The sequence below is a fragment of the Sturnira hondurensis genome, unplaced genomic scaffold (genome assembly GCF_014824575.4).
Source record: "Sturnira hondurensis isolate 20B ecotype Veracruz unplaced genomic scaffold, ASM1482457v3 Scaffold0018493, whole genome shotgun sequence".
NCBI classification, from domain to species: Eukaryota; Metazoa; Chordata; class Mammalia; order Chiroptera; family Phyllostomidae; genus Sturnira; species Sturnira hondurensis.
In genome coordinates, this window is record NW_028091124.1 from 625080 (window position 1) to 649789 (window position 24710).

The window sequence follows — 24710 nt, forward strand, 5'->3', positions numbered from 1 at the left end:
GGGGTGGGGCACTGTGTCAGCCCCGTCATGAGGTACCTGCTGTCCTTCCTGCCCCTGCAGGCTCAGGGCATCCACAGGGTCCCAGTGACGTCCACGCCTACTGACATACGGGCAAGATGCCCACAGGGGCCGTGGCTCAGGAAGGCCTTGGCCTCCTCAGGATGCCTGTGGCCACCCACCCAGGCCGCAGGCATGTTCACTGGGGCCCCTGCCAAGTGCACGAGGCATCTGCGCAGTGAGTGGCTGGGGTGCCGGAACTGGGCTCCAACCCCAGCACAGATGACGTCCCCGTCTGTGGAAATGGGTGCTGGTGACAGGACGGTCCTCATGGGCGCTGTGGGGAGCCCACACACGAGCGCGCGAAGAGCATCCAGTCTGCAGAGAACAGCGTGGCCACAGCGCCCAGTGCTCGGGGGCGGGGCCTGCAGCCTCCCAGGGGAGGTGGCGTCACATGGCGGGCAGAGTCGGGAGAACTGTGAACAGCGGTGCAGGGGGAAGGCAGGGTCGGAGACGCTGCCCCAGGGAGGGGCTCGGCCCGGCTCCTCGGGTGGGCCCTGTCGGCGGGGCCCGGAGGAGGCAGGGTGCCCCCAGTGGCCGTGTGGTTTCTCCTGCAGCTGACACATTTGCCGTTTCAGGTGAGCAAAATCAGCCTGGTGGACTTGGCTGGGAGCGAGCGGGCCGACTCCACAGGAGCGAAGGGCACGCGTCTCAAGGTAGGGGCCCAAGCGCCAAGCCTGTGGGGAGCAGGGGACCCCCGCACCTCGACGCATAGGCAGAGTCACGTCTTTGGGCCCGGCTTATTCCAGGGTGGGCCCGGCAGGAGTGGGGAATCGGGGCCACCCCCACGGGGGAGCGGGGGAGGGCACAGGTGAGGAGACGGGAGAAGGCCAGCGGGCAGGCGACCCTGGCAGGCAAGCTGGGCCTCTGTGGGACCCTGGCACCTCACCACCAGCGTCTGAGCTTTCCTACCGGAAGGAGGAGGCCTGGGAGCTGGCTGGCAGTCGTCCTGCGGAGCACCGTCTGGCCAGGCGGTCTTGGATGCCAGGAAGGAGGGTTTTCCTTTTCCGGAGTCCCCTCTTTGTCCCCACCATTGAGATCGTAGCAGGCAGGGCACGTGTGAGGTGTCCCTAGGGTTTCGAGGGAGCCGAGGAGAATGCTGGGCAGACTGTGCCCCCCGCCCCGCCAGGTGGGCGTCCGCCTGGCTTTCTGCGGCGGCTCCTGGAGCCCTGAAGCCACGTGCGTCAGGCCCCAGGGGATCACGGGGGAGCAAGAGGCTTACTAACGTCCTGACCGTCTTCTCCGCACGCAGGAGGGAGCCAATATCAACAAGTCCTTGACCACGCTGGGGAAGGTCATCTCCGCTCTGGCTGAAATGGTGAGCCGGCTTCAGGGGGCTAGAACTGGGCTGAGGGGCTAGACCACGGAGCTGCCCCCGTCCCGCCTTCCTGGGGAAGCCCGTTCTGGGCCCCGGGGAGCCGTATTCCTCACAGGGCCGCTCGGAGGGTCATCAGGAGCTAGGGCGAGCCTGCGGGCTGGCAGCCTTTCGGGAGGGCAAGGCTATGGTCAGCGGTAGCCCAGGCCTTCTTCCCGGAGGGAGCCCTGGAGGCGAGGGACAGGGTTTGCTGGGCCCCAGGGGACAGCGGCGTAGTGCGCTCACCGGAACACCCAGGCCTCCAGCCAGGGAAGGACAAATCTCAGGAGGCCCCACCCGCCTCTGAAATTGCTGCGGGGGGGGGGGGGGGGGNGGCGGGGGGGGGGGGGGCGCTGACGGGTGACAGCAGGCCAGGCGCTGCACTGTCCTTCGGCCCGACTCTCGGAGCGGCTCGGGGTGGCGAGGGATGGACGCCTGCGGGGCTCGGGCCTTTCCTGCCCCTTTGCCCCCGAAGCCAGCCTGTCCTCGCTGCTCGCACGCCCCGGGCCCCAGTCTCGCGGCAGCGCCCTCTGACTCTCTCTGCCCTTTCCCTTGCAGGACTCCGGGCCCAATAAGGTGAGCTGCTTGCGTGGCGCCCTTCGATTCAGCCCCGGTCTGCGCGGGGGCACGGCGCAGTGCGGGAGGGAGGCGGTGGACACGGAGCACGAGTGCAGGTTGGGGCGCATCTTTAGTCGGCATGGCCACGGAAGCTTTGCAGAGGCCCGAAGGCTGAGAGCCGGGGAGCGAGGAGGTGGCGAGGCGGGCGCGGGGCGCCGCTCCTGTGGTCAGAAGCCCTGTGAGGTGGCGGGGCCGGGCAGCTTCGGTGCGGAGAGGGACTGACCGTGAGGGCCCCGTGTGAGGACCTGGGGGGGGAGGGTGTGAGTGGAGCGGGGCGAGTGTGCGATTCCTCGAGGGAACTGTAAGGAACTGTGTGGGGGACACGGTGCAAGGAGCTGTGTGGGGGAGGGGAGGGTGAGTGACACTGGGAGGCTACGGAGAACTAGGAGAGAAGTTGTGAGGGACCCTGTGGGGACTGTGTGAGGGACAGAGTGTGACTGTGTGAGGGGCCCTGTGTGGACTGTGTGAGGGACAGAGTGTGACTGTGTGAGGGACAGAGTGTGACTGTGTGAGGGACAGAGTGTGGACTGTGTGAGGGGCCGAGTGTGACTGTGTGAGGGGCCACATGTGGACTGTGTGAGGGACAGAGTGTGACTATGTGAGGGGCCGAGTGTGACTATGTGAGGGGCCGAGTGTGACTGTGTGAGGAGCTGAGTGTGACTGTGTGAGGGACAGAGTGTGACTATGTGAGGGGCCGAGTGTGACTATGTGAGGGGCCGAGTGTGACTATGTGAGGGGCCGAGTGTGACTGTGTGAGGGGCTGAGTGTGACTGTGTGAGGGACAGAGTGTGGACTGTGTGAGGGACAGAGTGTGACTGTGTGAGGAGCTGAGTGTGACTGTGTGAGGGACAGAGTGTGACTGTGTGAGGGGCCCAGTGTGACTGTGTGAGGGGCCATGAGGGACGGTGTGTGGGCCTGAAGGACCGTGTGGAGCTGTGAGAGGAAGTGTGTGAAATGGTGGGAACAGTGTAAGAAACTGTGGGGAGTGAATCTGTAGAATTGCGTGAGGCGCCGCCTCAGGAACTGAGAGGACCTGAGCTGAAAACCGTGAGGGAATGAATGTGAGGAACGGCGTGGAGGCCTGTGGGGAATGGAGGGCTGTCGGTGTCCAACTGTGTGAAGACAGTCGGACTCTAGGAGGAACTGTGTGGCCGAAGTCAGGGCGTGCACTGGTGGGGGGAACCGGAAAAGTGACCGTGTGAGGAGGCTGAGTAGCGGTGTGAGCGCTGGTGTGAGGAGTGGCGTGGACTGCGTGGGAGGTGTGTGTGGAGCTGCGTTAGGGCGGGTGAGGAACTGTGAGACACACTGAGAAGCCGTGTGTGGATTCGCGTGTGGACCTGTGTGACGACTGGTGAGAAACTAGCTGCGGAGAGATGTCTGTGAGGAACCGGGGGCGGAGGAGGACTTGGGAACTGCTGCGGGCTGTGTGCGGACGCGTGGGACGGGACGTGTGCGATGGCCTGGGGAAGGTCGTGAAGGAACCCAAGAGGTTCGGGGATTGGAGGCGCTGCGTGGAGCAGCGCGGGGAACCGTGGAGCCAACGGCGGAGCCCTGTGAAGCGTGCGGGGCTGCAGTGAAGCCGGGAGGTCGTGAGGGGAGCCGTGTGGGGAGCCTCGGCGAGGTCGTGAGGGACACCGCCGCTCGGGAGTGCCCGGAGGACCTGCAGGGGCGTGTGGGGACCGTGCGGGGTCGTGCGGGACTGTGCGGGAAGCCGAGGACTGGGGGAGCTGTGAGCGGTGTGAGGGAACCGTGTGACAGAAACCGTTTCAGGAGCCGCGTGAGGAGGCTCAGGGAGCGAGCGGAGCGACAGGGTCGGGAGTGGGGACGTGGGCACCTGGAGCCCGGCAGCCAGAGACGGGGACCTGAGCTGAGTTGGCTGCGGTTTGGTGGGAGCGGCGGCGGGTGTGCGGCGGGGCTCGACCACTGGCGGCGGGAGAGGGAAGGTCAGCGGCCCGGGGTGAGAGGTGGGCGCCTGGGCGGGGGGCAGCAGCGCCCGGGGCGGCTCTTGGGCCCCTCGCTGAAGGAACTGAGGGTGGCAGCGGTTACCGGGAGAAAGTTTCCCTCGGGCTGAGGGCTCGGACACGCACACCCACTCACAGAGGCCACCGGCTTCTCCAACCCACGCGGGCGGCGTGTCTCAGGAGCGCTCACCATTTGCGTCCCCGAGGGCCAGTAAAGCCCCCTGAGGATCATCCCAAATAGCAATGACGAATGTGTCGGCCCCAGAGAAGCGGCACAGGCCCGGCGGTGGCACCTGTCTGCGTGTCCCTGGGAGGGGTCCGGGGACGGGGCCGCATCCTTCCTGAGTGACAACGCACGCAAGGGAGCAGACGCCGGAAGGTAGCTGAGTGTTTGTGATGAGTGGCGTCGTTGATCAGCCACGCGTGTCCAGTGCAGGGGCTGCCGTCTCTATTTTGAGTGGACTCGCCCTAAGAGAGGAATGAAGAGCCACTGGAGCAGACACGGACCAGAGGGCGCTTCGTCCTCGGGGAGGGCGGGGGGACGGGCACCGGAGCGGGGGCTGGTTCGCTGGCTCCGGAAGGGCAGTGGGAAGCTCTGGGCAGATGGAAGGCGCAGTCTGTGTGCAAGGGAGAGGCAAGCTGGTGGGTGCTGGCGAGGCCTGGGATGCCACACTCAGGGGTGGGGCCTTTTATTTTGAGTCAGCTGAGCCACTGCTGGTGTTTGAGGAGGGGACGATGGGCTCAAGTGTGTCCTTCTGACAGAGCGGAGGGCAATGCACTGGCCAGTGACATCAGCACGCCCAGGCTTGAGTCCGGCTCTGTGACCCAGACCCACAGTGGGGATGACGAGGGAGAAACTAGAGGGATGAGCCAGCAGGTCCCTGATTCCAGAGAGGTGCCTGGGGTTCAGGGGGAGAGAAGCCTGAGAGCTGGCCCAGCCCTGCCCCCCGAGGCGTCCTTGGCCTTGGGGACCACCCTGCAGGTCCTGTGCTTGCCCTTCCACGATCATGAACTCAAGGTTGACCTTGAATGTTCTCCCCCTCAGAATAAGAAGAAGAAGAAGACAGATTTCATTCCATACAGAGACTCTGTGCTGACCTGGCTCCTCCGGGAAAACCTGGGTAAGGACTTGTGGGCTCGCCCTGCCCCGAGGTTCTAGCTCCTCGTCTTCCTGCCTGGAAGCGATGCCCAAACACCAGGAGGCCTACCACCCTGCCTGGGCCGAGACTGAGGTGAACCTGGGGGGTCTTTCCAGAGGACTCAGGACAATGGCCACAAAAAGGTTAATGACAGCAGGTGTTGGGAACCAGGATGGCCCACGGGGCCGAGGAATACCCACCCACACGTGTTGGTGCTCCTGGTTCAGGTCTGTGACACCCAGTCCAAACACCTCTCTCTGGGCCTCGGCTTCCCCATCTATAACAGGGACCCAGGACTCTGTGAATCTGGGGAGCCCTGCTTGGTTGCTGAATTTTGGGGGTCTGCCATAAATCCCCTCTTCTCTCAGCCTGAGTTCTGAGCCAGTGAGAGATAGATGGGGAGATGGAGGCTGGAACGCCTCCCACCCAACCATAAGCTCAGGGCTCCTCGCCAGCTACATTTACAGCTGAGGAAGCTGATGCCCATGGAAGTAAACCGAGTCTCGGGCTGGCCAGAACTGGGGATCGCTGGCCTTTCTTGGCTGCACTGCTGAGACTGTATCTTAGTGCCGCCGTGTTCCCCTGGTTGGCCCATAACTCAGTTTACCTCTCTGGGCCTCAGCCTTTCCAGCTGCAAATGCAGGAGGGGACGGAGTGGGGAGAACAGGGCAACAAGGCAGTGGGCCGACGTCTGTCTGCATGGCCCATTCTTCCCACAGGCGGGAACTCGAGGACAGCGATGGTGGCAGCCCTGAGCCCTGCAGACATCAACTACGACGAGACTCTGAGCACGCTGAGGTGTGTTCTTGAGGGAGGTGGGCCTTGTGCCCCTCCAGGCTTGGGTGGGGGGTGCCTGCTGGGGAGGCCATTTCGCCTACCCCTCCTAGAGGTCCCAGTGGCCACCAGGGGTGCCTGGGTCTTCAGGGAGCCTGTTTCATCCCCATCACCCTCTGGGGTGCACTGTGGGGTTGTGAGGGGCCCGGGGTCTTCCGTGGCAGGGACCCAGGAGAGCTGTGTCGGTGGGCTGAGCAGCTTGCATCCCCTTTCGGCCACAGGAGCCACCTGGGGTCCTTAAGTAGCAGAGGGGTAAAGGTGTGTCTGCGAAGGTCCCTCTGGATGCTGGCAGGTGTCCTTGAGTGGGAGCCCGGGTCCCCACCTTGCCAGTGGCTGCCGGGCAGCCTGGTCAGTGTCTCTGGCCCCTCGTGACTGAGCACCAACAGTAGTAAAGAAAAAGAGGACATAGGTCCCCATGTAGGGACACTCCGCCTTCTGTACTTACATGTGCACCTGCTATACCCAGCATGGGCTCCAACACGCGTACACGAGGACATTCTCACACCTCCTACTGGGTCCTTCCACCCTGGGACCATAGTCCATGTGCCAAGGCCTCTCCTTGGGGAAAAGGCGACGCCTGTCCTTTCTCCTCCTGGGGCTCAGGTTTCCCCAAGTGGGCCAGCTGGGGCAGGGTGACCTCACCTGTAGGTCCCTGGCCAGCGACTCCCCGAGGGACACCCCGTGGGCCTGCCAGCACAACCCAGCCCACAGATCCCTTTGCTGCCCAGGTACGCCGACCGGGCCAAGCAGATCCGCTGCAACGCCGTCATCAACGAGGACCCCAACAACAAGCTGATCCGAGAGCTGAAGGATGAGGTGACCCGGCTGCGGGACCTGCTGTACGCCCAGGGTCTCGGGGACATCACCGACAGTGAGTGTCTGTGTGTGCCAAACCCAGGCAGGGCAGCCGGGCTGCGGGTCCCCAGGGGCCTCGTGGGCCAGCCCAGGCTTGCTCCTGGGGCCATCTCCCTGGGCTGAGGTGGGTCGGAGCTCCCTGGGGGGGAGGCCGAGGTTCTGGCCTCAGCCTGGAAAGGGCTGCACGGTTTGGGTTTGGTGCTGGCCCAGTCAGGCCAGAGATGGTTCTCCTGGAAGCCGTGTTGGCACACCATGGGTGCTGGGGTCCCTGTGTCCCCACCGAAGACCACGGCTACCTGCCTGATGCCCGGCCTGCGACGGGCGAGCCCTGAACCTTCCAGAGACGAACTGTTCTTCTGTTTCTCTGTCTCTCCTCCCTCCCCTCCGTCCCAGCCAACACTGTGCCCGGAGGACCCAAATGTGTGTATCCCCGTGCTGCTCCCTGTGCTTCCCTGCTTTGCCCGCCTGCCCTCGGGGGTGTGGGGCAGCCCGGCGGGAGGGGCGCAGCCTAGGGGCGGCAGGGTGGGGCATGCCCACCCCTGTTTAGGGGCTGGGACAACAGCCCTCTCAGTCACAGGTGCCCTCCTGGTAGATTTGGGGTCATATCCCCCGTCTATATGGGAAACTGAGGCACCAGGGCGGTGAGGGGCAGCCAAGGTCTCCTCAGGCAGAAAGTGGCTGAGCTCAGGCTCTCAGGCAGCCATTTGCTCCCTGAGGCCTGGGAGGTGCCCAGTGTCAGTGACAGGGGACCATGTCTGTCCCTGGCTCTGGCCTCCCTCTGGCCCCACACACCTCAAGGCCCCTTCCCCCGCCCCAGCAATGCCAGGAGTCTGACTGCTGCCAGATCCTCCCAGCCTGTGACCCCTGCCGGGCTTGAGCTGGGCTCCCTGGGCAAGGGGCACAGTTCAGTGCCTCCTGACCCCAGTGCCCCACACTGTCCCATGTGCTTGGCTCTGCTCTGTGTCTGCTTCTGCCAGGAGGGGTATCACAGTCCCACCCCCCAGCCAGGCCTTTGGTGACCCCAGGACAGCTGGGGGTTCCGTGGGTGCCCAGAGCCAGGAAGCCCCAAGTGCAGAGCAGCCTCTTGGGGTGAAGGAGTAGGGCTTCCCGAAGGGCCCCACAGTCCCCTCTCCTCCAGGGGCTCCTTGGGGTGGACAGCAAAGCCTCACCCTGCCAGATGCATTCTGGGCCGGGCAAGGGGTGGGAACTGAGTGGGTGCCCACAGCAACGAGGAGGCGCGTGAGCCTTGGCCCTGGGACGCACCTGCCAGTGAAGAGTAGCAAACAGGGCAGCAGGGTGGGGAGCTCGTGGACTCCAGGGCAGAGGCCGCAGGACATCCGATGCCACGCAGAGCTGGGCCTGCGGGTGCAGGGGAAGCAAAGAGGCCTGTGGCTAAGGGCCAGGGCGTGGAGCAAGGGGCGCTGAGGGCCGCTGGCTGGGGGCGATGTGCTGCGTCGGGCCTCGGGCCTGGGGGCTGGGCCCATCCCTCGGGGCGGCAGGTGGCCTTGCACGCGCTGCCCTGCGCCTGTTGGCTGCGCCCACTGGCGGTTCCTGCTCTCTGCCTTCGCCTGCCTCTTGCAGTCTCCCAACTCGTGTCTCTTTTCTCTCCCTCCCACCTGTCTGCCCCCCTGCCCCCTCCCATAGACCTGTCCGACCTGGACAACAATAACCGTAACCGTGACTGGGCGGAGCTGAGTCGAGCCCCTGACAATCTCTCCACAGTGACCAACGCCCTGGTGGGCATGAGCCCCTCGTCCTCGCTGTCAGCCCTGTCCAGCCGCGCGGCCTCTGTGTCCAGCCTGCATGAGCGCCTCTTGTTTGCCCCGGGCAGTGAGGAGGCCATCGAGAGGCTGAAGGTGAGGGCGGGGCTGGACAGTGGGCCCTGAGAAAGGGGGTGGGCTTGGAGCCATGGGCATGGGGTCTTGCCTCCCGGGCTCTGGGCCAAGGCCAAGCCCTCTTGGTAATGGCAGGAAGTGGGGTTGGTTGGAGGTGCCATGAGTCTTGCAGGTGGTACCCTCCGTGCCCCTCCATGTTTCTCTGCTCTCTGCCCAGAACTACATGGCCCCTACTTGCTGGCAGGGGAGGGGAGGTCCCGGGGGCTCTGTGCCCCCTCCCAGGTGTTCTGTGCTGGTGGACATTTTTCCTCTGGCCCGTACTCATTCCCTGACCCCAGCGATGGGCCAGACTGGTTGTAGGTTTTCCATTCTGTTTTCCTGGGGTGGAGAGTGAGCCCAGACCTTGGAGACAGAAGTAAGGGTTAGGGTTCAAAGCCACAGAGGCCAGACTCAAGGCTGGTTTGGGGGCTCTGCAGCACAGGGTCCACCTGGGGTGCACCGCCCCCTGCCCCCCGTCCTGGGTGTGTTGATGGGCATCTGTGTATCATCTCCTGGGCTGCTTTGCCTTTTGCTCTGTTCTCTGGAGGCGTCCTCGGGAAAGGAAATGTTTTATTTTTAGAGAGAGGGGAGCAGAGGGGGAAAGAGATGGAGAGAAACACTAATGTGTAGTTGCCCCTCATGTGCCCCCTACTAGGGACCCGGCCTGCAACCCAGGCATGTGCCCTGATTGGGAATTGAACCGGCGACCCTTTGGTTCTCAGGCCCGCGCTCAATCCACGGAGCCACACCAGCCAGGACTAAAAAGCACGTGGTTTTGAGCACACACACCAACTGCTCAGCCATGAACCCCCCATACACCATGCCGCCAGGAGCACTGGGCACTGGGGACTTGGTGCCCTGCAGACCAGCCTGGCCCCTGACCTCTCTCTGCTCTGTGTCCCCCGCAGGAGACGGAGAAGATCATAGCCGAGCTCAACGAGACCTGGGAGGAAAAGCTGCGGCGGACGGAAGCCATTCGGATGGAGAGGTGGGCAGTGGGGAGGGCACCTCCCTCCCAGGGACCGCACCTCGGGCCACTGTAATCTCATTGACCTGGTCCCAGACCAGGTGATCAGTCCCTCCGAGCAGACACCTTGACTCACTGACCACACGGGTCACGCACGGTACCTGGGCGCTGCGCGGGCTGTGTGGCCGGAGCCCCACTGGCTCCCGGTCCATCCAGCTCCGGGCGAGGCAGGTCCTGTGGCCCTTTGAGGCTTGAGCCAACCCTGACCCTGTCCCCCCAGGGAAGCCCTGCTGGCTGAGATGGGTGTGGCCATGAGGGAGGACGGCGGCACCCTGGGCGTGTTCTCTCCCAAAAAGGTAGGAGCAGGTCCTGGCTCTGTGGGGCTGCCCTGGTTTGAACGTGGCTGAGCCGCCTGCAGCCCCTCAAGGGGCCTCAATGCCCTGGGATGAGGGCCCCCACCACAGGGGACCCTTAGAGCCATAGGAGCCGAGGTCTGGACCGAGGACCCATGGGAGCCCTAGCTCCTGGGTGCCCAGGACCTCGTGGGATGTGGCATGGGCCCAGTGTGGGGACCCAGCCTGCGCCCTGCGTGTCTGAGGGTCCACTATACCCCAAGTGCCCCTGGGCCCTCAGCTGAGAGCTCAGCTCCCAGCCCCTCCCGAAGCCCAGCTCCCTGAGTACCGAGGCTGAGCACCCACCCAGCCAGCTACTTGGCTGTCCCCCCGCTAAGGCTCTGGGGTCCCCACCAAAGGCTCTTCCTCGGGGACCTTTTTACTTCATGTGTCCTGTCTGCCCTGCCAGCCTGGGAGGACACTGTCCCCCACCAGGCCAGACCCAGGGCGAGTGGTGGTCTGGCACGTGGGGAGAGGTCAGGTGGGTGGCCCGTGCTGGGCTCCTGCTCCCTGCAAAGCAGGTGACTCTCCTCTCACCGCAGACACCGCATCTCGTCAACCTGAATGAGGACCCGCTGATGTCCGAGTGCCTCCTCTACTACATCAAGGATGGGCTCACCAGGTGGGGTGGGGGTGGGGCAGGCTCACGTCTGGGGTGGGGGTGGGGTGAGGACCCACCCCTGCTTCCGGAGCCCGGGGCTTCCAGCTCCTCTGGGCTGCGTGGCTCTCAAGTTTGGGGGCATCCCCTGCACCCCCACTCATGTGCATCTTGGGTGCTTCCCCTAACAGCCCAGCTGGGTGTTTCCGGAGGCTGCGGGGGGAGTGGGGAGGGAGCCCTGGTATGGTCGTCACTGACTGAGCCCCCGCTCTGCCCCCCACAGAGTGGGCCGGGAGGACGGGGAGCGTCGGCAGGACATTGTCCTGAGTGGGCACTTCATCAAGGAGGAGCACTGTGTCTTCCGCAGCGACTCCAGAGGGGGCAGTGAAGGTATGGCTGCCCTTTGCCCCCACCTGGTGCTGCGGTGTGTCTGGCCTGAGTGGGGCCTGCCAGGTCAGCCCGGGCTGGTGGCTTGCCTCCCAGTCAGTTCCGCGGGTCCTGGGAACCCCTCCCTCAGAAGAGGCTTTGGCACTGGGCTGGGCTGTGGGCTCTCTCTCCCCTGCTGAGGCGTTGGGGTGTCCCTGGGCGGAAGGATAGGGAGCCATGAGGATGGAGCCAGTGGAGGGCAGAGAACTGTTTTTGGACCACACTTTTCTGCTGGCTGTGGGGCGGCTGCCTGTGCCTTACCCCGCCCATCCGCCAGCCTAGTGCACCGGGCCGTCTCGGGTGTGATGTCCCGGGGAGCAGCTGCTGGACCAGAATCTTGTTACAGTGCCCGCAACCCCCAGCGCAGGACAGGAGTCCGGCCAGGCTCTGGGCTGCAGACCAAGGGCCGAAGCCCGCTCTGTGACTGGGACATTTCAGGGTGGTGGCCTGAGGCAATATGGGGGATGCTGGCTCTCCCAGAATTCTCTGTCCCCAAAGCCTGTCCTCCCCAGAGGGGCTGCAGGACTCCCTGGGGCGTGGTGCCCTGTTTTCCATCCATGTCCACCTGGAGACCCCGGCACGGTGGGCAGTTGGCCAGCTCGGGCTCCTGGCTCTCTGACAGTGCTCCCCACCTCGGGCGACACTCTTCTGATCTATTGCTCAGTGCGACCCCCACCCCCAGCTTCTCCGGGGCTCAGACAAGGAGCCACCCATAGTCCTGCTTGGCTGCAGAGGAGGAGCTGTGAGGGGCTGCCCGTGAGTGGCCAGGGGAGTGGAGCCCTGCAGCTGGGCAGAGGGTGTGGTGGTACAACGGCAGTCCCTTCTCTGCCCCATCTGTCCTGTAGCTGTGGTGACACTGGAGCCCTGTGAGGGGGCAGACACCTATGTCAATGGCAAGAAGGTCACGGAGCCCAGCATCCTGCGGTCAGGTATGGCTGGCAGGAAGCCCCACCCTACTCTGCAGGTGGTGCCTGCCCCATCAGGGCACTGGGCTGCAGGGCAAGGCTGGCAAGGGGGTGGCACCCACGAGCCCACAGAAAGGATGAGGTTGCGGGGAAAGCCCCAGGAGTATGCTTTGCAAACACCTGCGGCTGCAAAAGGGGTGGGGCCACGGGGGCAGATTTGGGGTGAGTAAGGAGGCCGGGTTAGGCCCTGGTGGGGGCCAGGGGAGGAGTGCCACGGGGCTGAGGCCCTGGGGGCAGTTCCTGGGGTGGGCGGTGCCGGGAGCCTCCCCGCCCCTCTCCCTGCCACCCCGAGGCTGCAGGCCTCCCTGGTCCAGCTTGGCCTCGTCCCCAGGAAACCGCATCATCATGGGGAAGAGCCACGTGTTCCGGTTCAACCACCCCGAGCAGGCCCGGCAGGAGCGAGAGCGCACGCCCTGCGCCGAGACGCCCTCCGAGCCCGTGGACTGGGCCTTCGCCCAGCGCGAGCTGCTGGAGAAACAGGGCATCGACATGAAGCAGGAGATGGAGCAGAGGTGACCCCCGTGGGGAGCCCCCCTCACAGCCCGAGCTACCCCACATCCCCCCAACCTGGTCACCAGTCCCCGCCGTGCAGCGCCCCGCCCCCCAGTCACTGCCCCCACTCTTCCCAGGCTCCAGGAGCTGGAGGACCAGTACCGCCGGGAGCGGGAGGAGGCCACCTACCTGCTGGAGCAGCAAAGGCTGGTGAGGGTGGCCCCACCAGGCCCACAGACCCCCAGCCCTGAAGCCCCCATGCCCCACAGGCCCCACACCACGCCTGGGTCGGGTGGCTGGGTCCCCGCGTGGCAAACAGCCCGACTCTCAGCTTCCCGGACTGGAGGCGCGTCCAGCGCTGGGCAGGCGTGGGGCTGCAGCTGCAGGGTGCAGATGGAGCCCAGCCCCCACCTCCCTGCCAGGACTACGAGAGCAAGCTGGAGGCGCTGCAGAGGCAGATGGACTCCCGGCTCTTCCCGGAGGCGAACGAGGAGGAGGAGGAGCCGGAGGATGAAGGTGAGGCTCCGCAGCCTGGTCTCCTAGCAGTTGCTTTGGTCCCGGGGCTGCTCCCTGGGGCACCCGGGTCTCTCGGGCAGAGGCCTTGTCCCCGGGAGGCAGGATTCAGGGAGACCGTGCCGCAGCAGGAAAGCACCCCCACACGAGTGCACATGTGTGCACACACGTGTGGTTCTGGACACAGCAGCCTGGACCAGGGGAAGGACAGGACGGGTGTCCTATGCCCACTCACCCAGGTCCTGCCCGCAATGGCTGGTGCCCCCTCTAGATGAACTCACTGCCCCTCCCCTCGGGGCTCCTTTTCTGGTCATGAGCTTGGGTGGCCGGCAGGCTGACCTCGAGCTGCTGTGGGGCCTAAGGGTGGCCATGGGGTTCACATCCAGCTTGGCCTCAGGTCTGCGGGTCAGCAGCATCTTTGTGCTGACACGACCTTGGTCTCCTCTTGTCTGGACTCGTCTACCCAAAAGGTGGGGGCTCTGGGTGGGAGGGGTCTCTAGAGGAGGCGTTGAGCCTGGGAGCAAGGAGGGCCCCTCCTGGTGGACAGAGGGCATGTGAGCGGGGAGAGGGTGTCGGCGGCACCCCAGTCGGGACCGTGGCCTCCACGGGGCAGTCACGCTGCCGCCCCCTCAGTCCTGACCGAGCTTCAGCCCGACCCCCTGGACACTCGCCCACTGGCCTGGGCGGTGCCTTTCATGTCACGTGGCTCCACGTCAGACGGTTCTGCCAGTTTCCTTCTCTCTGAGCACCCAGAACAGCGGGTCTGAAACCAGGGACCCAGACTCGGCCCCCAGCCCAGCCCAGCCCAGCCCAGCCCACAGTGGGCTGTCTCGGCGTGGCCTCGGTGACCCCGTGGTCTCTCCCCACAGTCCAGTGGACAGAGAGGGAGTGCGAGCTGGCGCTCTGGGCCTTCCGCAAGTGGAAGTGGTACCAGTTCACGTCGCTGCGTGACCTGCTCTGGGGCAATGCCATCTTCCTCAAGGAGGCCAATGCCATCAGCGTCGAGCTCAAGAAGAAGGTGGGCCCCTCCAGCCATCTCAGAGGGCGGGCTCCCCATCCTGCTTGCAACTAGACCCAACTCTGGGCTCCTCTGCTCCTGGGGATGGTGGAGGGGCACTACCTGACCTGGGCCCCTGGAGGGTGTCTGGAGGAGGGAGGCTGGGAGCCGACCCAGGGGAGGAGGCGATCAGGTGTAGCTCCTCTTCGAAGGCGGGCCGGAAGACCCCCCACGTGCAGCCTTGATCTTGGGGAGGTGGAAAGGAAGCCCTTGGGACCCTGGCTCCCACCCGCCACGGGGCTGATGGGTGGGCATCTGGTGCCTGTCACAGGTCCAGTTCCAGTTCGTCCTCCTCACGGACACACTCTACTCCCCACTGCCACCGGACCTGCTGCCCCCAGAGGCTGCCAAAGACCGTGAGACGCGCCCCTTCCCCCGCACCATTGTGGCTGTGGAGGTGCAGGACCAGAAGAATGGGGCCACCCACTACTGGACGCTCGAGAAGCTCAGGTGTGGCGGGTGGCGGCTGAGGTGGTGCTGGGTGTGGGGAGCCACCGAAAGGGGGGCAGGTGTCGGAGGGCAGCTTTTTCTCCTGTCCTCATCTCTTTTAAAATCAGAAGTGAAGCGTACATAGGCCCAGCCTCACACAGAGCCCGTGTTCTCCCTGGACCAGCGCAGTGGAGACACTTAGTGTGTCTCTATGCAGGGGGTGGGGTGGGGCGGGGCGGGGCTGTAGGAAGGTGGTACAGGGGGGCACGGGGGGCCTGGACGGGCCGCCTGGGCTGCCAAAGGTCCGCCTCCTCGGTCCCTGCCTGCTCCTGACGTGTGCCCAGCCCTTAATTTGTAAATGTGACCGAGGGTGACAGAGCAGGTCTGCGCCTGTTGGAGAAAAGCTTCATGTTGTCCACAGTCCCCAGAAATGAGAGGAAGGCCAGCACACGGGGCCAGCCAGAGGTTGACGGGGGTGAGGGACAGGCCTGGGCCGTGAAGTTTCCACTGGCGAGGCGGGCGGGGGGAATGGCAGGCTCTGGGGCACAGGGCTGTCCCCAGCTGCCTGGCACCTGGCCCTGGAGTGATGGGGGACAGGGCACTGGCTGGTGTGTGTGTGAAACTCACCCCCAGGGTGTCCACTGTCTGGGGGTTGGCTAGCCCAGGACGTGCATCGTCCCCAGCCAGCAAGTGCCCCAGGATGTCAAAACCGCATCAAATACAGAGAATGAGAAGTAGAATTAACACAGCACACAGTGTACACTCACACCCATAGGCTCTCCCACACCCTTCTTTCTTGTATGGGTCATCACACACACACACCGATTCTCCCCAGTCACGATCACACTCACTCACACATTGGTAGCACAAGCACTCGTACAAACTCGCACTCACTGCCCTTTCCCCGTCCTGGGGGCTGCTGTCTGGCGTTTGGACAAACGCTCAACTTCAGTGGTTCCCGTTACCCCTGAGCCCTGGAGGGAGATGATCCCATTTCCCTTCTTCCTCAACGCGTGGGTTTTCCTGGGGTCATAATCGTGAAAGTACCGTTTTCTGTGTCCTGTCACCAATTTGCCCTTCGTTCCCGAAGTGTTCCGAGCTCCCCGTGCCACTACGTGTGGGCTTGTTCCACTCCGCCCCACCTCCCACTCTGTGAACCCCCCTGCCACTGGTTCCTGGCCATCCTGATGTGGAAGCCACCTCACTGGGAGGTGTTAGTGGTGACCTTGTAGGTTTAGCTGAAAGTCCCTTGCTTACAGTTGACCAGCACTGGGGACCATGAGGGGTCTGTCAGGAAACTAGCTTGAGCCTCAGATGACTCTGAGCGGGATGCCGTGCCTGGAGCCTAGCCCACTGTCCCAGGGGGAAGGGCGTCATGTGTCCACCATGTGGGCCCACACTGACCTCTGCCGCCCCTACAGGCAACGCCTGGACCTCATGCGAGAGATGTATGACCGGGCAGCCGAGGTGCCCTCCAGCGTCATCGAGGACTGCGACAACGTGGTGACTGGTGGAGACCCCTTCTATGACCGGTTCCCCTGGTTCCGGCTGGTGGGCAGGTGGGTACCTCCCTCCCTCCCTGGGCTGAGAGACAGAGAGAGAGTTGGAGAGAGACTGAGAGAGAGAGAGAGAGAGATGGAGAGAGACAAGGAGAGAGATCGAGACCATAGTGAGGGAAGGATTGGCCTCTTCCCAAGGTGGAACCCCAGCTGGGCCCTCACCCCATGAGGAGGAGCCATTGAGATACCTGTCCCTGTTCCCACTCTTCCGCCCTTGTCCTTCCTGGTCTGATCAGCGGGCCCCATTACTGAAGGGGCCGCGCAGGGGTCTCATCATTGCCACCACACCCATTGTGGGGTGTTGCCACCAGGTCACATGTGTCCGTGTGTGTGTGAATGTGAGGGGCTTAGACTTTCTGGGTCATCTGGTGGCTGTGGGGTATGAGCGGGCACACAGGGTCACGTCACCCCAGAGCCTCAGTCCCATGCCTCCTCGCCCCGATCTGGGGTCTCTGCCCAGCCCCTGCACCCCACGAGATGGCATTCAGAGGCCTCCAAGAGGCCCAGTGCACAAGGTCCTCACGTGACCTCAGCCACACCAGGCCAGAATCACACCACTGCTGCCTCCAGAACCATCTATTAACCACACACGCAGTTTCCTTCTCAGCCCGGGACGGGAATGCACTTTCAGCTCTTACCTTGTAGGCAGCGTCTCCGGCGGTCTGTGTGTTTGGTTCGGGTCTCCCGGGCGCCCCCGCCCCGTGCGCCCTGCGCGTGGCTGGCGTTAACTTCTCTCTGTCTTGTCCTACTAACCCCAGCTCAGTCGCCTCTGGCTGCAGCAGTCAGCCTCTTCTCAACACCTGCATGAGTGCACGCATGGCTGCTCTCACCCCCTCCCCTGCCTCCTCGAGCCCTGACTCCGACGCCACCGAGCCTGCCGAGGAGCAGAGCCTGGGGGAGGAGGAGGAGGAGGAGGAGGAGGAGGAGGAGGAGGACCTGGAGGACGACGTCTTTCCCGAGCACGGGCTCCACGACGGCCGGGACCCGTTTTACGACCGGCCCCCCCTGTTCAGTTTAGTAGGAAGGTTGGTGAGGTCGAGGACGGCATGCTGGGAAGGAACCAGCTCTTTGGCACAGGAGCACTGCTGCGGGCACAGTCTGACCGCCGTCCGGGCGTGACCCCAGGCGCTCAGGGGCTGGCGTCCAAGGAGGGGGCCCGAGGGGGTGCGAGGCCTCCACCAGCCCGGAGCGTGGCCGCCAGCCAGCTCCATGCAGGGGGGAATGCAGGGCAGAGGGGCCCTAGAACCTGGGAGGGGGCTGCTGGAAGCCCAGGAAAGGTTCTTGTGCAGGGTCCCCGCAGGAGACTGGCGGGAAGCCAGAGGCAGGCCGGCCCCAAGGTCCTGTGGTCCTGGGGGTTGGACCCACCCCCAGCTGGGACCGCTTCCCATGCTCCCCTGTTTCCTGAAGAGATGGAGGCCTCGGGGGGTGGTGCATGCTGCAGGGCAGGAAGGAAGGTCTGCTGCTGCTCAGGCCGTGGAAAGGTCCCCCCACCCAAAGCTGCGGGGCCCTGCAGACCTGCCCCCCTCAAAGCCCATCTCTGTCTAAAGTGAGGACGGCATGTCCTTCTGACCTCCCAGGCCACCACGGCTAGAAACGGGTGTGCCCTTGGCCTTGAGCCCTCACAGGAAGTGCCCCTTGCAGAGAGGAGCAGCTGTTGTGTCCTGGGTGGAGCAGAGTCCCACAGGTGAGGGCGGGGGGGGGGAGTGGGGAACAGAGAGGGCCACCCTCACCTCTGTAATCACCACCAAGGGAGGGAAGCCCGACTGGGGAAGGGAAGACCCGGAAACCCACTGTGGTGGGAGGAAACACAGCCCGTGAAGTGCTGACTTTACAGGTTCTGACGTGAAAAGGTGTAAGACCGTCGTAACAGCGCCCTATTCTGGGGTTTGAGACGGCTTTATTGGGCCAGGCCGAGGGGAGCTCTGGAAGTCCTGACCCTGAGGGCCAGCTCGGCGGGCCGTGGACGGCAGCAGACCCGCACGGGGGGCGGGGGGCGTGCACAGGGAGTCCCGGGCGGTCCTCTGGGAAGGAAGCAGGTCACCACGGGCACACGCCCTGGATTGTTCCCATCAGGGTTCCACGAGTGACATGCTGGATAAATGTGTGTGGCTGTCTCCCTCCGGGACGCCCTGGCCTGGCCTTCCATCTGCAGAGCCCGACAGGGAGCGGCAGCCTCTCAGAAAGCCCCAGCCGCTAGGGCCGGGTACCACTCAGGTGACAGGCAGGCGTGGGGACAGGGCCCAGGGGAGCAAGGACACTGGGAGAAACAGGGTATGGGTTCTTGCAGTCTCAGCTAGAAAGAGCTGGGTCCTTCCGACACCACCCTCTGTGGGCCTGTGATGTCACGAAACAACTAAACCAAAGCAGTGCCACTCCCCGGCGGCCTGCCAGGGGCTTCTTTTGGAAATGTCCTGATCTTTTCGTTTGGCGAGAATTGGCTCCCCCCGCTCAGCAGCTGCGCAGGCCTGGGCCTTCAGGAGGACCAGCTTTGGTTTCCTCTAATCCTTCCGGTAGCCGCTGGCTCTCTCTCCAAAGCTTAAGCAAAACGGGGGGGCCCACTCCCATCCCCCTTCAGAAAGGCTTTCCTGGCCCAGCATGAGTCTTTGCGCCTCCCCAGTCTCGTGGCCAGCGCTCCTCTCCCTCCCGCCTTACGGCTCCGGCTCCGCCCTCTGCACCTCCTCTCTCTGGGCGGGTTCAGCCTGCTTCAAGGTGCACTCCCCTCTGTGGACGGCCCCGCATGGGCTTCCCGAGTCCTGTCCTGACCTGGGGCTCCTCACCCAGGCCCAGGGGCCACCCCCCCCCCCCCCGGGCCCTCTGCCTTGGGCAGTCTGGGGTGCTGGGTGAACTGGGGGGCGGGCTTACCAGGCAGAGGAACTGCTATCCCCCATAATCCTTCGTGCCTGGACCGCCACTTTCAGGAGGTGGGTCCAGGTTTCCTGGACCTCCACACAGAGGAGGGCAAGGGGCCCATGGGTCTCAGGAAGAGGGGACTGGGTGAGGGAGGAAGGGTGACTGCCCAAGGGAGGGAAAATGCCCACCTGCCCCGTGTCCACTCTGCCCTCGGAGCTAACGAGGCCAGCCTCAGTGGGGTGTGCCCTGCGCAGCCTGAATCTTTGCCGGCACTGCTGAGAGCTGCCCCACCTCCCTGTGTGGGGGCAGGGCCTCCCGGTGGGGGCTGCTCTGATCCCCATGGTGGTCCATGCCCATGCCTGGTTGTTTCTGCGCCGTGTGTTCTGTCCCCTTACATCCCGGTGCGGTTGATCGGAGGGGCTCTGCATGGGGTGTGGGGTCTCTCAGCCCCAGCTTGCAGTCCCGCCAGGCTGGTGCAGTGGCTTCCAGGCCCCAGAGGTCCCTTCTTGGCAGAATGTGCCTGTCACCGTCACTGACGGGACTGGGGTTAGAAGGAAGGTGCCGGCGCGGCGTCCCCTACCTTCTGTGGGTGTGACCCCGTCACAGCAGCTGGATCTGTGGGTGCTGCTTTGCGCACCCAGTGGGGCTGTAGGTCAGTCCTGCCCATCTCAATGCCCACATGTCAAGAGTGGGCATCTTAGCGTCCAGGAGATGTGGGTGCGCTGCCCACCCCAGGTGTGGCAAGAGGTAGCTGCTCGGGGCTGGCCCCTGGTGAGCCCAGGCTGCCAAGGTCACAGTCTGAACCTTAGGGACCTGGGGGCTTGCCAGAAGCCAGCCCTGGGCTGGCCAGGGGCTTTAAGGTGGCCTGATCTCGGCTCTCCTGGCTGGCTGGGAGGCCCTGGGCCACCCTTAACTGCTCCTTCCTTGGGACTGCACTGATGAAGGACCCTCGTGCCCTTACCCAGTCCCTACGAAGGTCCTCCTGTGGATTCCCTGCAGAGTGCAGGTGGGGGCTGGCAGGCTGTGACCCCTCTGTGAGTGCACGGGGCTCCGGGAGCGTGCTCGGGTCTCTCTGCCTCTCTGCCTCCAACGCCTGGATCTCTGCAGTGGCCCTGCCCCAGGGTGGGTGGGGCTGTCCTGCCTGGTCCCCTTGGCCCTCGCCAGTGTGGTGGACTGAACGGGCCTAGCAGAGGAGTGTGGAGTGGGGTCTGCACCGGCCCCTCAGCCTGTATCCCGGGCTTCCTCCATTTTCCCCTCCGGCCTCGTGGCAGCCCCCCGCCCTACACCCAACTACAAACAAAGGCCTTTGGCTGGGCACCTAGGTGCCCAGGAGGGAAGGCCACCACTGTCTCCACCCCAAGGCAGGGGCTGGGAGTGGCCCCTGCCTGGTAGACACCCTTAGAGGAGCCACCACTCTTTGGGCCTCAGTTTCCCCTTGTGGCCAGGGTCAAGGATGGACGGAGGGCCTGTGTGGCTGGAACGGGGCTGGGCAGCTGGGCTGGGTGAAGCAAGGAGCTTGGATGTGTCTGAGGGGGGGTCCCATGTGCACCCCAAGTCTCCTCAGGGGTTGTGGGGGCCACGGGGGAGCAGAAGGGTGGCCGGTGGTGATGGACCCGCCAACGGACTTCAGAGGTTTCTGAGTGGAACTGATGTGTTTGGAAGACAGGAGTAGACGGTACTCAGGTTTCTGACCTGCTGGGGAGAGCTGGCACGGAGGGGGTCAAGATCAGCAGAGAGGCCGTCAGGCCCCAGAGTCGACGTACCTGGCACGGTCTCGCCTGTCCACCATCGCAGCAGCGTCCAGCGGGGTGTCCTGGGTCGCAGTGGGAGATGAGACCAGTGGCTCAGCTCGGGTGCTGTCAGACCCTGGAGCAGCCGAGGGAGGGCCAGGGTGACAGGTGATCCCCCCAGCTCCTCCCCACTGTGTCCTGCCCTGGAGATATGCACCTGGGGGTTGGTGCCCACCTGCCCAGCAGGCTCAGCCTTCCCTTCCCCGTCTCCCCTGAGCCCCGACCCTGCTGCTGCAGGGGGCTGGGCCTCCCGTGCCCCTCCTGGGCACCTCCTCCCCAACCCCTCCCTTCCTCCTGTGTCAAAACCTGCCCCTCCGCCAGTGGCTCCCCACCCCCAGACCCCGCGGGAGCTCAGGGTTACAGATGTTTGTGCCTCTGGGCTGGAGCAGGAGCCGCCATGGGCTCTGAGGGAGGCAGGGCCCTGAGCTGGAGTGTGTAGGGCAGGGCTGTGCCCTGGGGCTCATGTGGGCGGGCCCTCCCTGTGCCAGGGGCCCCTGAACAGCGGGAGAGACCTCCTCCATGTCAGCCCCCACCTGCCCAGGGCAGCACCTGGTGCTCTGGGTCTTGTCTGTACTGCCGGCTGCTGGCGCCAGCCCTGCACACAGATGAGCTTGGGGGCCGCAGCAGCACCTGGGCAGCGTGGCCTCTGTCCAGCCTGTCCTGGCTCCAGCTGGCACCGCTGGGGGAAGGGAGGGATCTGGGCACTCTGTGGGTAGCTGGTGGGGTCACAGCCGCCGGCGCCATGGGGCCTGGGGGTGTCCATCCAGCCAGCCCTCCCTGGGCACTGGGTTGGGGCTGGTCCCATCCTGGCTGAGGCTGCAGAGCTCCCACTCACCGGGAGGAACCTTGAGCTCTGTTCCAGCACCTGGCCCTCCAGCGTTGAGGGCTGCTGGGAAGTGGGTGGGCGTCAGAGAGTGGCCCAAGCACCAGGGCCAGCGTCGTGGCACAGCGGGCAGGTCCCCAGGTCCTCCTCCTTGAAGCAGGCTGGACCCCTCAGCTGCTCCCTCGTCCATCAGCAGGTGTGGCCTGCGCTGCGCCCATGCCGCTGACCATGCCTCTGCTCCCCGCGCACGGCCTCGCCGCCGCCTCCTCCTCCCTCTGACGTCCTCTGAGCGCCTCCGCCTGCCATCGTTCCCCTCCTGTCCTCACCTGCTGCCCGGCCCCCACGCTCCACTCCTCTCTGCTTCGCAGTGTTGTGTCGTGAGCTCGGCAGCGCTGTTGCCGCCACCGCCCACAGGCACGAGGGGTTGGCCCTGACCTCGGCCTCTCCTCCCCCAGGGCCTTCGTGTACCTGAGCAACCTGCTCTACCCTGTGCCCCTGGTGCACCGCGTGGCCATTGTCAGTGAGAAGGGCGAGGTGAAGGGGTTCCTCCGCGTGGCCGTCCAGGCCATCTCAGGTGCGTGCGTGGCTGTGGGCTCCTTTGCAGGTAGAGTCCCTGGGTGGCAGACCTCTGTGGGCCTCACACAGCGGTCAGCGTGCAGCCAGCTTCCCCCAGGGCTGTCCCCTGGCTGCTGGTCCCAGGTGGGGACTCTGGGAGAAGCCCCAGTGCTCAGCTCCTGGCTCCGGCCTCCCGGACTCTCCCAGGGTGACTGGCCCACTGGGGCTGTGCAGACCAAGCCCAGGGCACCTCCGCCCCAGGCGGACACAGTACCCCAACCCAGGGCAGAGCCCGGTGCTCTCCGACCTCGCCCTTCGCTGTCTCTGAGCCCCAGGACTGGCTGCCCCGACCCACCCACAGGGCCCCTCAGAGCCCCCCTTTGTCCAGGGATTCTCTCTTTTGGATTCCTCGGCCTCAGTCCCGGGTGGGGGGGCCCTTGCTGCAGAGGAGGATGCCTCCCACTGCCCCTCCCCTCGCCTGGGCCCCCAGTTTGGTTCGCTCCCCTATTAATCCAGCTTGGACTTCCTGCTGAAGTTCACTCAGGGCGTGAGAGATCATTCCAGAACACGAGCTTGGAGCCCAAGTGGCTGACCTGGGGCTGGGGCTCCTGCTGTGATGGTCAGCCCTCCCTCCCCTTTGTCTGGGCCCTTCCTGTTTACAGCCCCTCCCAGCCACATGAGCCTCCCGGGGACCCTGCAGAGAAGGGGCAGCCTGGGGTGGGAGCGAGGGCGGCACTGGGGAGGGCAGGCATGCCGGGAGTATCCAGTGCCGTCCTCACCCCTCGAGGGGACCCTGTCCCTGCAGGCTGGGTGGCTTTCCCTCAGCCTTCCTTACTGGCTCTGTCCCAGTTCAGTGGGGTCCCGCTGGGCAGGCTGCTGTATAGGGTGACACTGGCTGGTTTGGGCCACACCTGGTACTCTCCGCCTAGTGGCCCTGGTGGAAGAGAAGGAACTTAAAAAAATAAAACCCAGCAGGGAACCCGGACTCAGTGGTCATGGCAGTCACACCTGTCCCCACCCCCTGCCACAGCTGCGGTCAGTTCCACTGATCTCCCTGCACAGAGCCCTGGGCTGGCCAGGGCGATGGCGGGACAGAGCGACGCACCCACAGGCAGCCAGGCTGGAGAGTTCAGGGTGTGGGCGGGCCCCCGAACAGAAGGGCAGCCCGCCCCCCCTGTTTGCAAGGCGTCCCCGGGTAACCAGGGTGGCTGCTGCTGGGGCTCAGGGACCCCTGCAGAAGGCAGGTCCAAGGGTCCTCAGGCAGCAGGAAAAGGGCCTGGACTTTATCCCAGTGGGAAGCTGCTAACCTCTGTGGAGGAAGGGGGTGTGGCAGCGTGTGGCGCTGTGTCCAGGTCGGGGGTCGTGGTGGCTTTGTGGGGGCACTGGCCAAGGGGCAGGTGCGAGTCCACGGTGAAACCAGGAGAGTCCGGTGAGGCGGGCTCTGCCGCACCCCTGGGGACAAGCAGGGCCCCGACCCTCTGCTTCGTCTTGTGGCAGCCGATGAAGAGGCCCCAGATTACGGCTCGGGTGTCCGCCAGTCGGGAACTGCCAGAATCTCCTTTGATGACCAGCATTTCGAGAAGGTACCGGGCGAGCGGCTCTCTCCTGCTCCACCCCCACCGGCTGCCCACCCCTGCCACCCTGTCCTGAACCTCGGTGCCCGATGCCTCGTGCCCAAGGCAGAGTGTCTGCCCCCCCCCGCCACAACTCCCTCTTTCACAGGGGCTGGGCAGTGTTGGGGGGCACAGGAGGGGCAAAGGTGGAGAGAGGCACCGGAGGCTGGGTGGGCACCTTGCCGGGGAACCGGTGGACGAGGGCCCTGAGAACCAAGGCCCCGGAGAGGAGGGGCTGAGGGAGGGTCCTGGGCGGGGGCAGAGCTGACCGCCTTTCCCACCACGGGAGCGTGGGCCGTGACAGCTTGGGAACTTGAGGCTAGGGTGTGTGTCTGTGAAGGCCCTGCCTGGCTCTGCCTGGCACTGGGCCCCCCGAGCCAGCATTCTGCAATTCGGCCCCCCTGCCTCCACGCAGTTCCAGTCTGAGTGCTGCCAGGCGGGGGGCATGTCCCGCTCCGGGACCTCCCAGGAAGAGCTGCGCATTGTGGAAGGCCAGGGCCAGGGCGCGGACGCAGGGCCCTCCGCCGACGAAGTCAACAACAACACCTGCTCGGGTAGGTCCCGGGGTGGCCCTGCAGGTCTCTCTGCCGCCTGGCCCCACCCACAGGGGGGACCCTGCCTGGGGCTCTGCTGCCTCCCCGGCCCCTGAGGGCGGCTGCATGGGACCTGAGCCTGACCCTGGCCCCACTCCTCCGGCTCCTGCCACCCGCCTATGCCCTGGGCTCCCCACAGCGCTGCCCCCGGAAGGCCTGCTGCTTGACAACCCAGAGAAGGCTGCCCCGGACGGGCCCTTGGACGCCGCCCTGGACCACCTGCGCCTGGGCAGCACCTTCACCTTCCGGGTGACGGTCCTGCAGGCGTCCAGCATCTCCGCGGAGTACGCTGACATCTTCTGCCAGTTCAAGTGAGCCTCGGCCTGCCCAGAGGGGCCCTGCGGGCGGGGAGGTGGGAGACAGGCGAGCCGGCTCCACGCAGTGCCCGGCCGCATC

At 65.0% G+C, this 24710-nt stretch overlaps 1 protein-coding gene across 18 annotated transcripts in view; it reads left to right on the top strand.

Annotated features, from left to right (window-relative positions):
- Positions 1–24710, top strand: part of KIF1A (kinesin family member 1A) — a 64075-nt gene that overhangs the window by 19530 nt on the left and 19835 nt on the right. For 4 of the 18 annotated variants that reach the window (XM_037069157.1, XM_037069158.1, XM_037069160.1 and 1 more), the window contains exons 8-31: positions 636–713; positions 1310–1375; positions 1970–1987; positions 5036–5111; positions 5849–5927; positions 6692–6834; positions 7212–7238; positions 8541–8674; positions 9601–9680; positions 9940–10015; positions 10594–10673; positions 10933–11039; positions 11921–12004; positions 12372–12552; positions 12670–12742; positions 12955–13048; positions 13915–14063; positions 14374–14552; positions 15953–16090; positions 16849–17115; positions 22009–22127; positions 23606–23691; positions 24137–24275; positions 24454–24625. In XM_037069157.1, coding sequence (XP_036925052.1) covers positions 636–713; positions 1310–1375; positions 1970–1987; positions 5036–5111; positions 5849–5927; positions 6692–6834; positions 7212–7238; positions 8541–8674; positions 9601–9680; positions 9940–10015; positions 10594–10673; positions 10933–11039; positions 11921–12004; positions 12372–12552; positions 12670–12742; positions 12955–13048; positions 13915–14063; positions 14374–14552; positions 15953–16090; positions 16849–17115; positions 22009–22127; positions 23606–23691; positions 24137–24275; positions 24454–24625 — 2645 coding nt within the window. Of the gene's footprint in view, positions 1–635; positions 714–1309; positions 1376–1969; positions 1988–5035; positions 5112–5848; positions 5928–6691; positions 6835–7211; positions 7239–8462; positions 8675–9600; positions 9681–9939; positions 10016–10593; positions 10674–10932; positions 11040–11920; positions 12005–12371; positions 12553–12669; positions 12743–12954; positions 13049–13914; positions 14064–14373; positions 14553–15952; positions 16091–16848; positions 17116–22008; positions 22128–23605; positions 23692–24136; positions 24276–24453; positions 24626–24710 lie in introns of all 18 variants that reach the window. The other 14 variants (XM_037069169.1, XM_037069171.1, XM_037069173.1 and 11 more) reach the window with 5 other exon arrangements.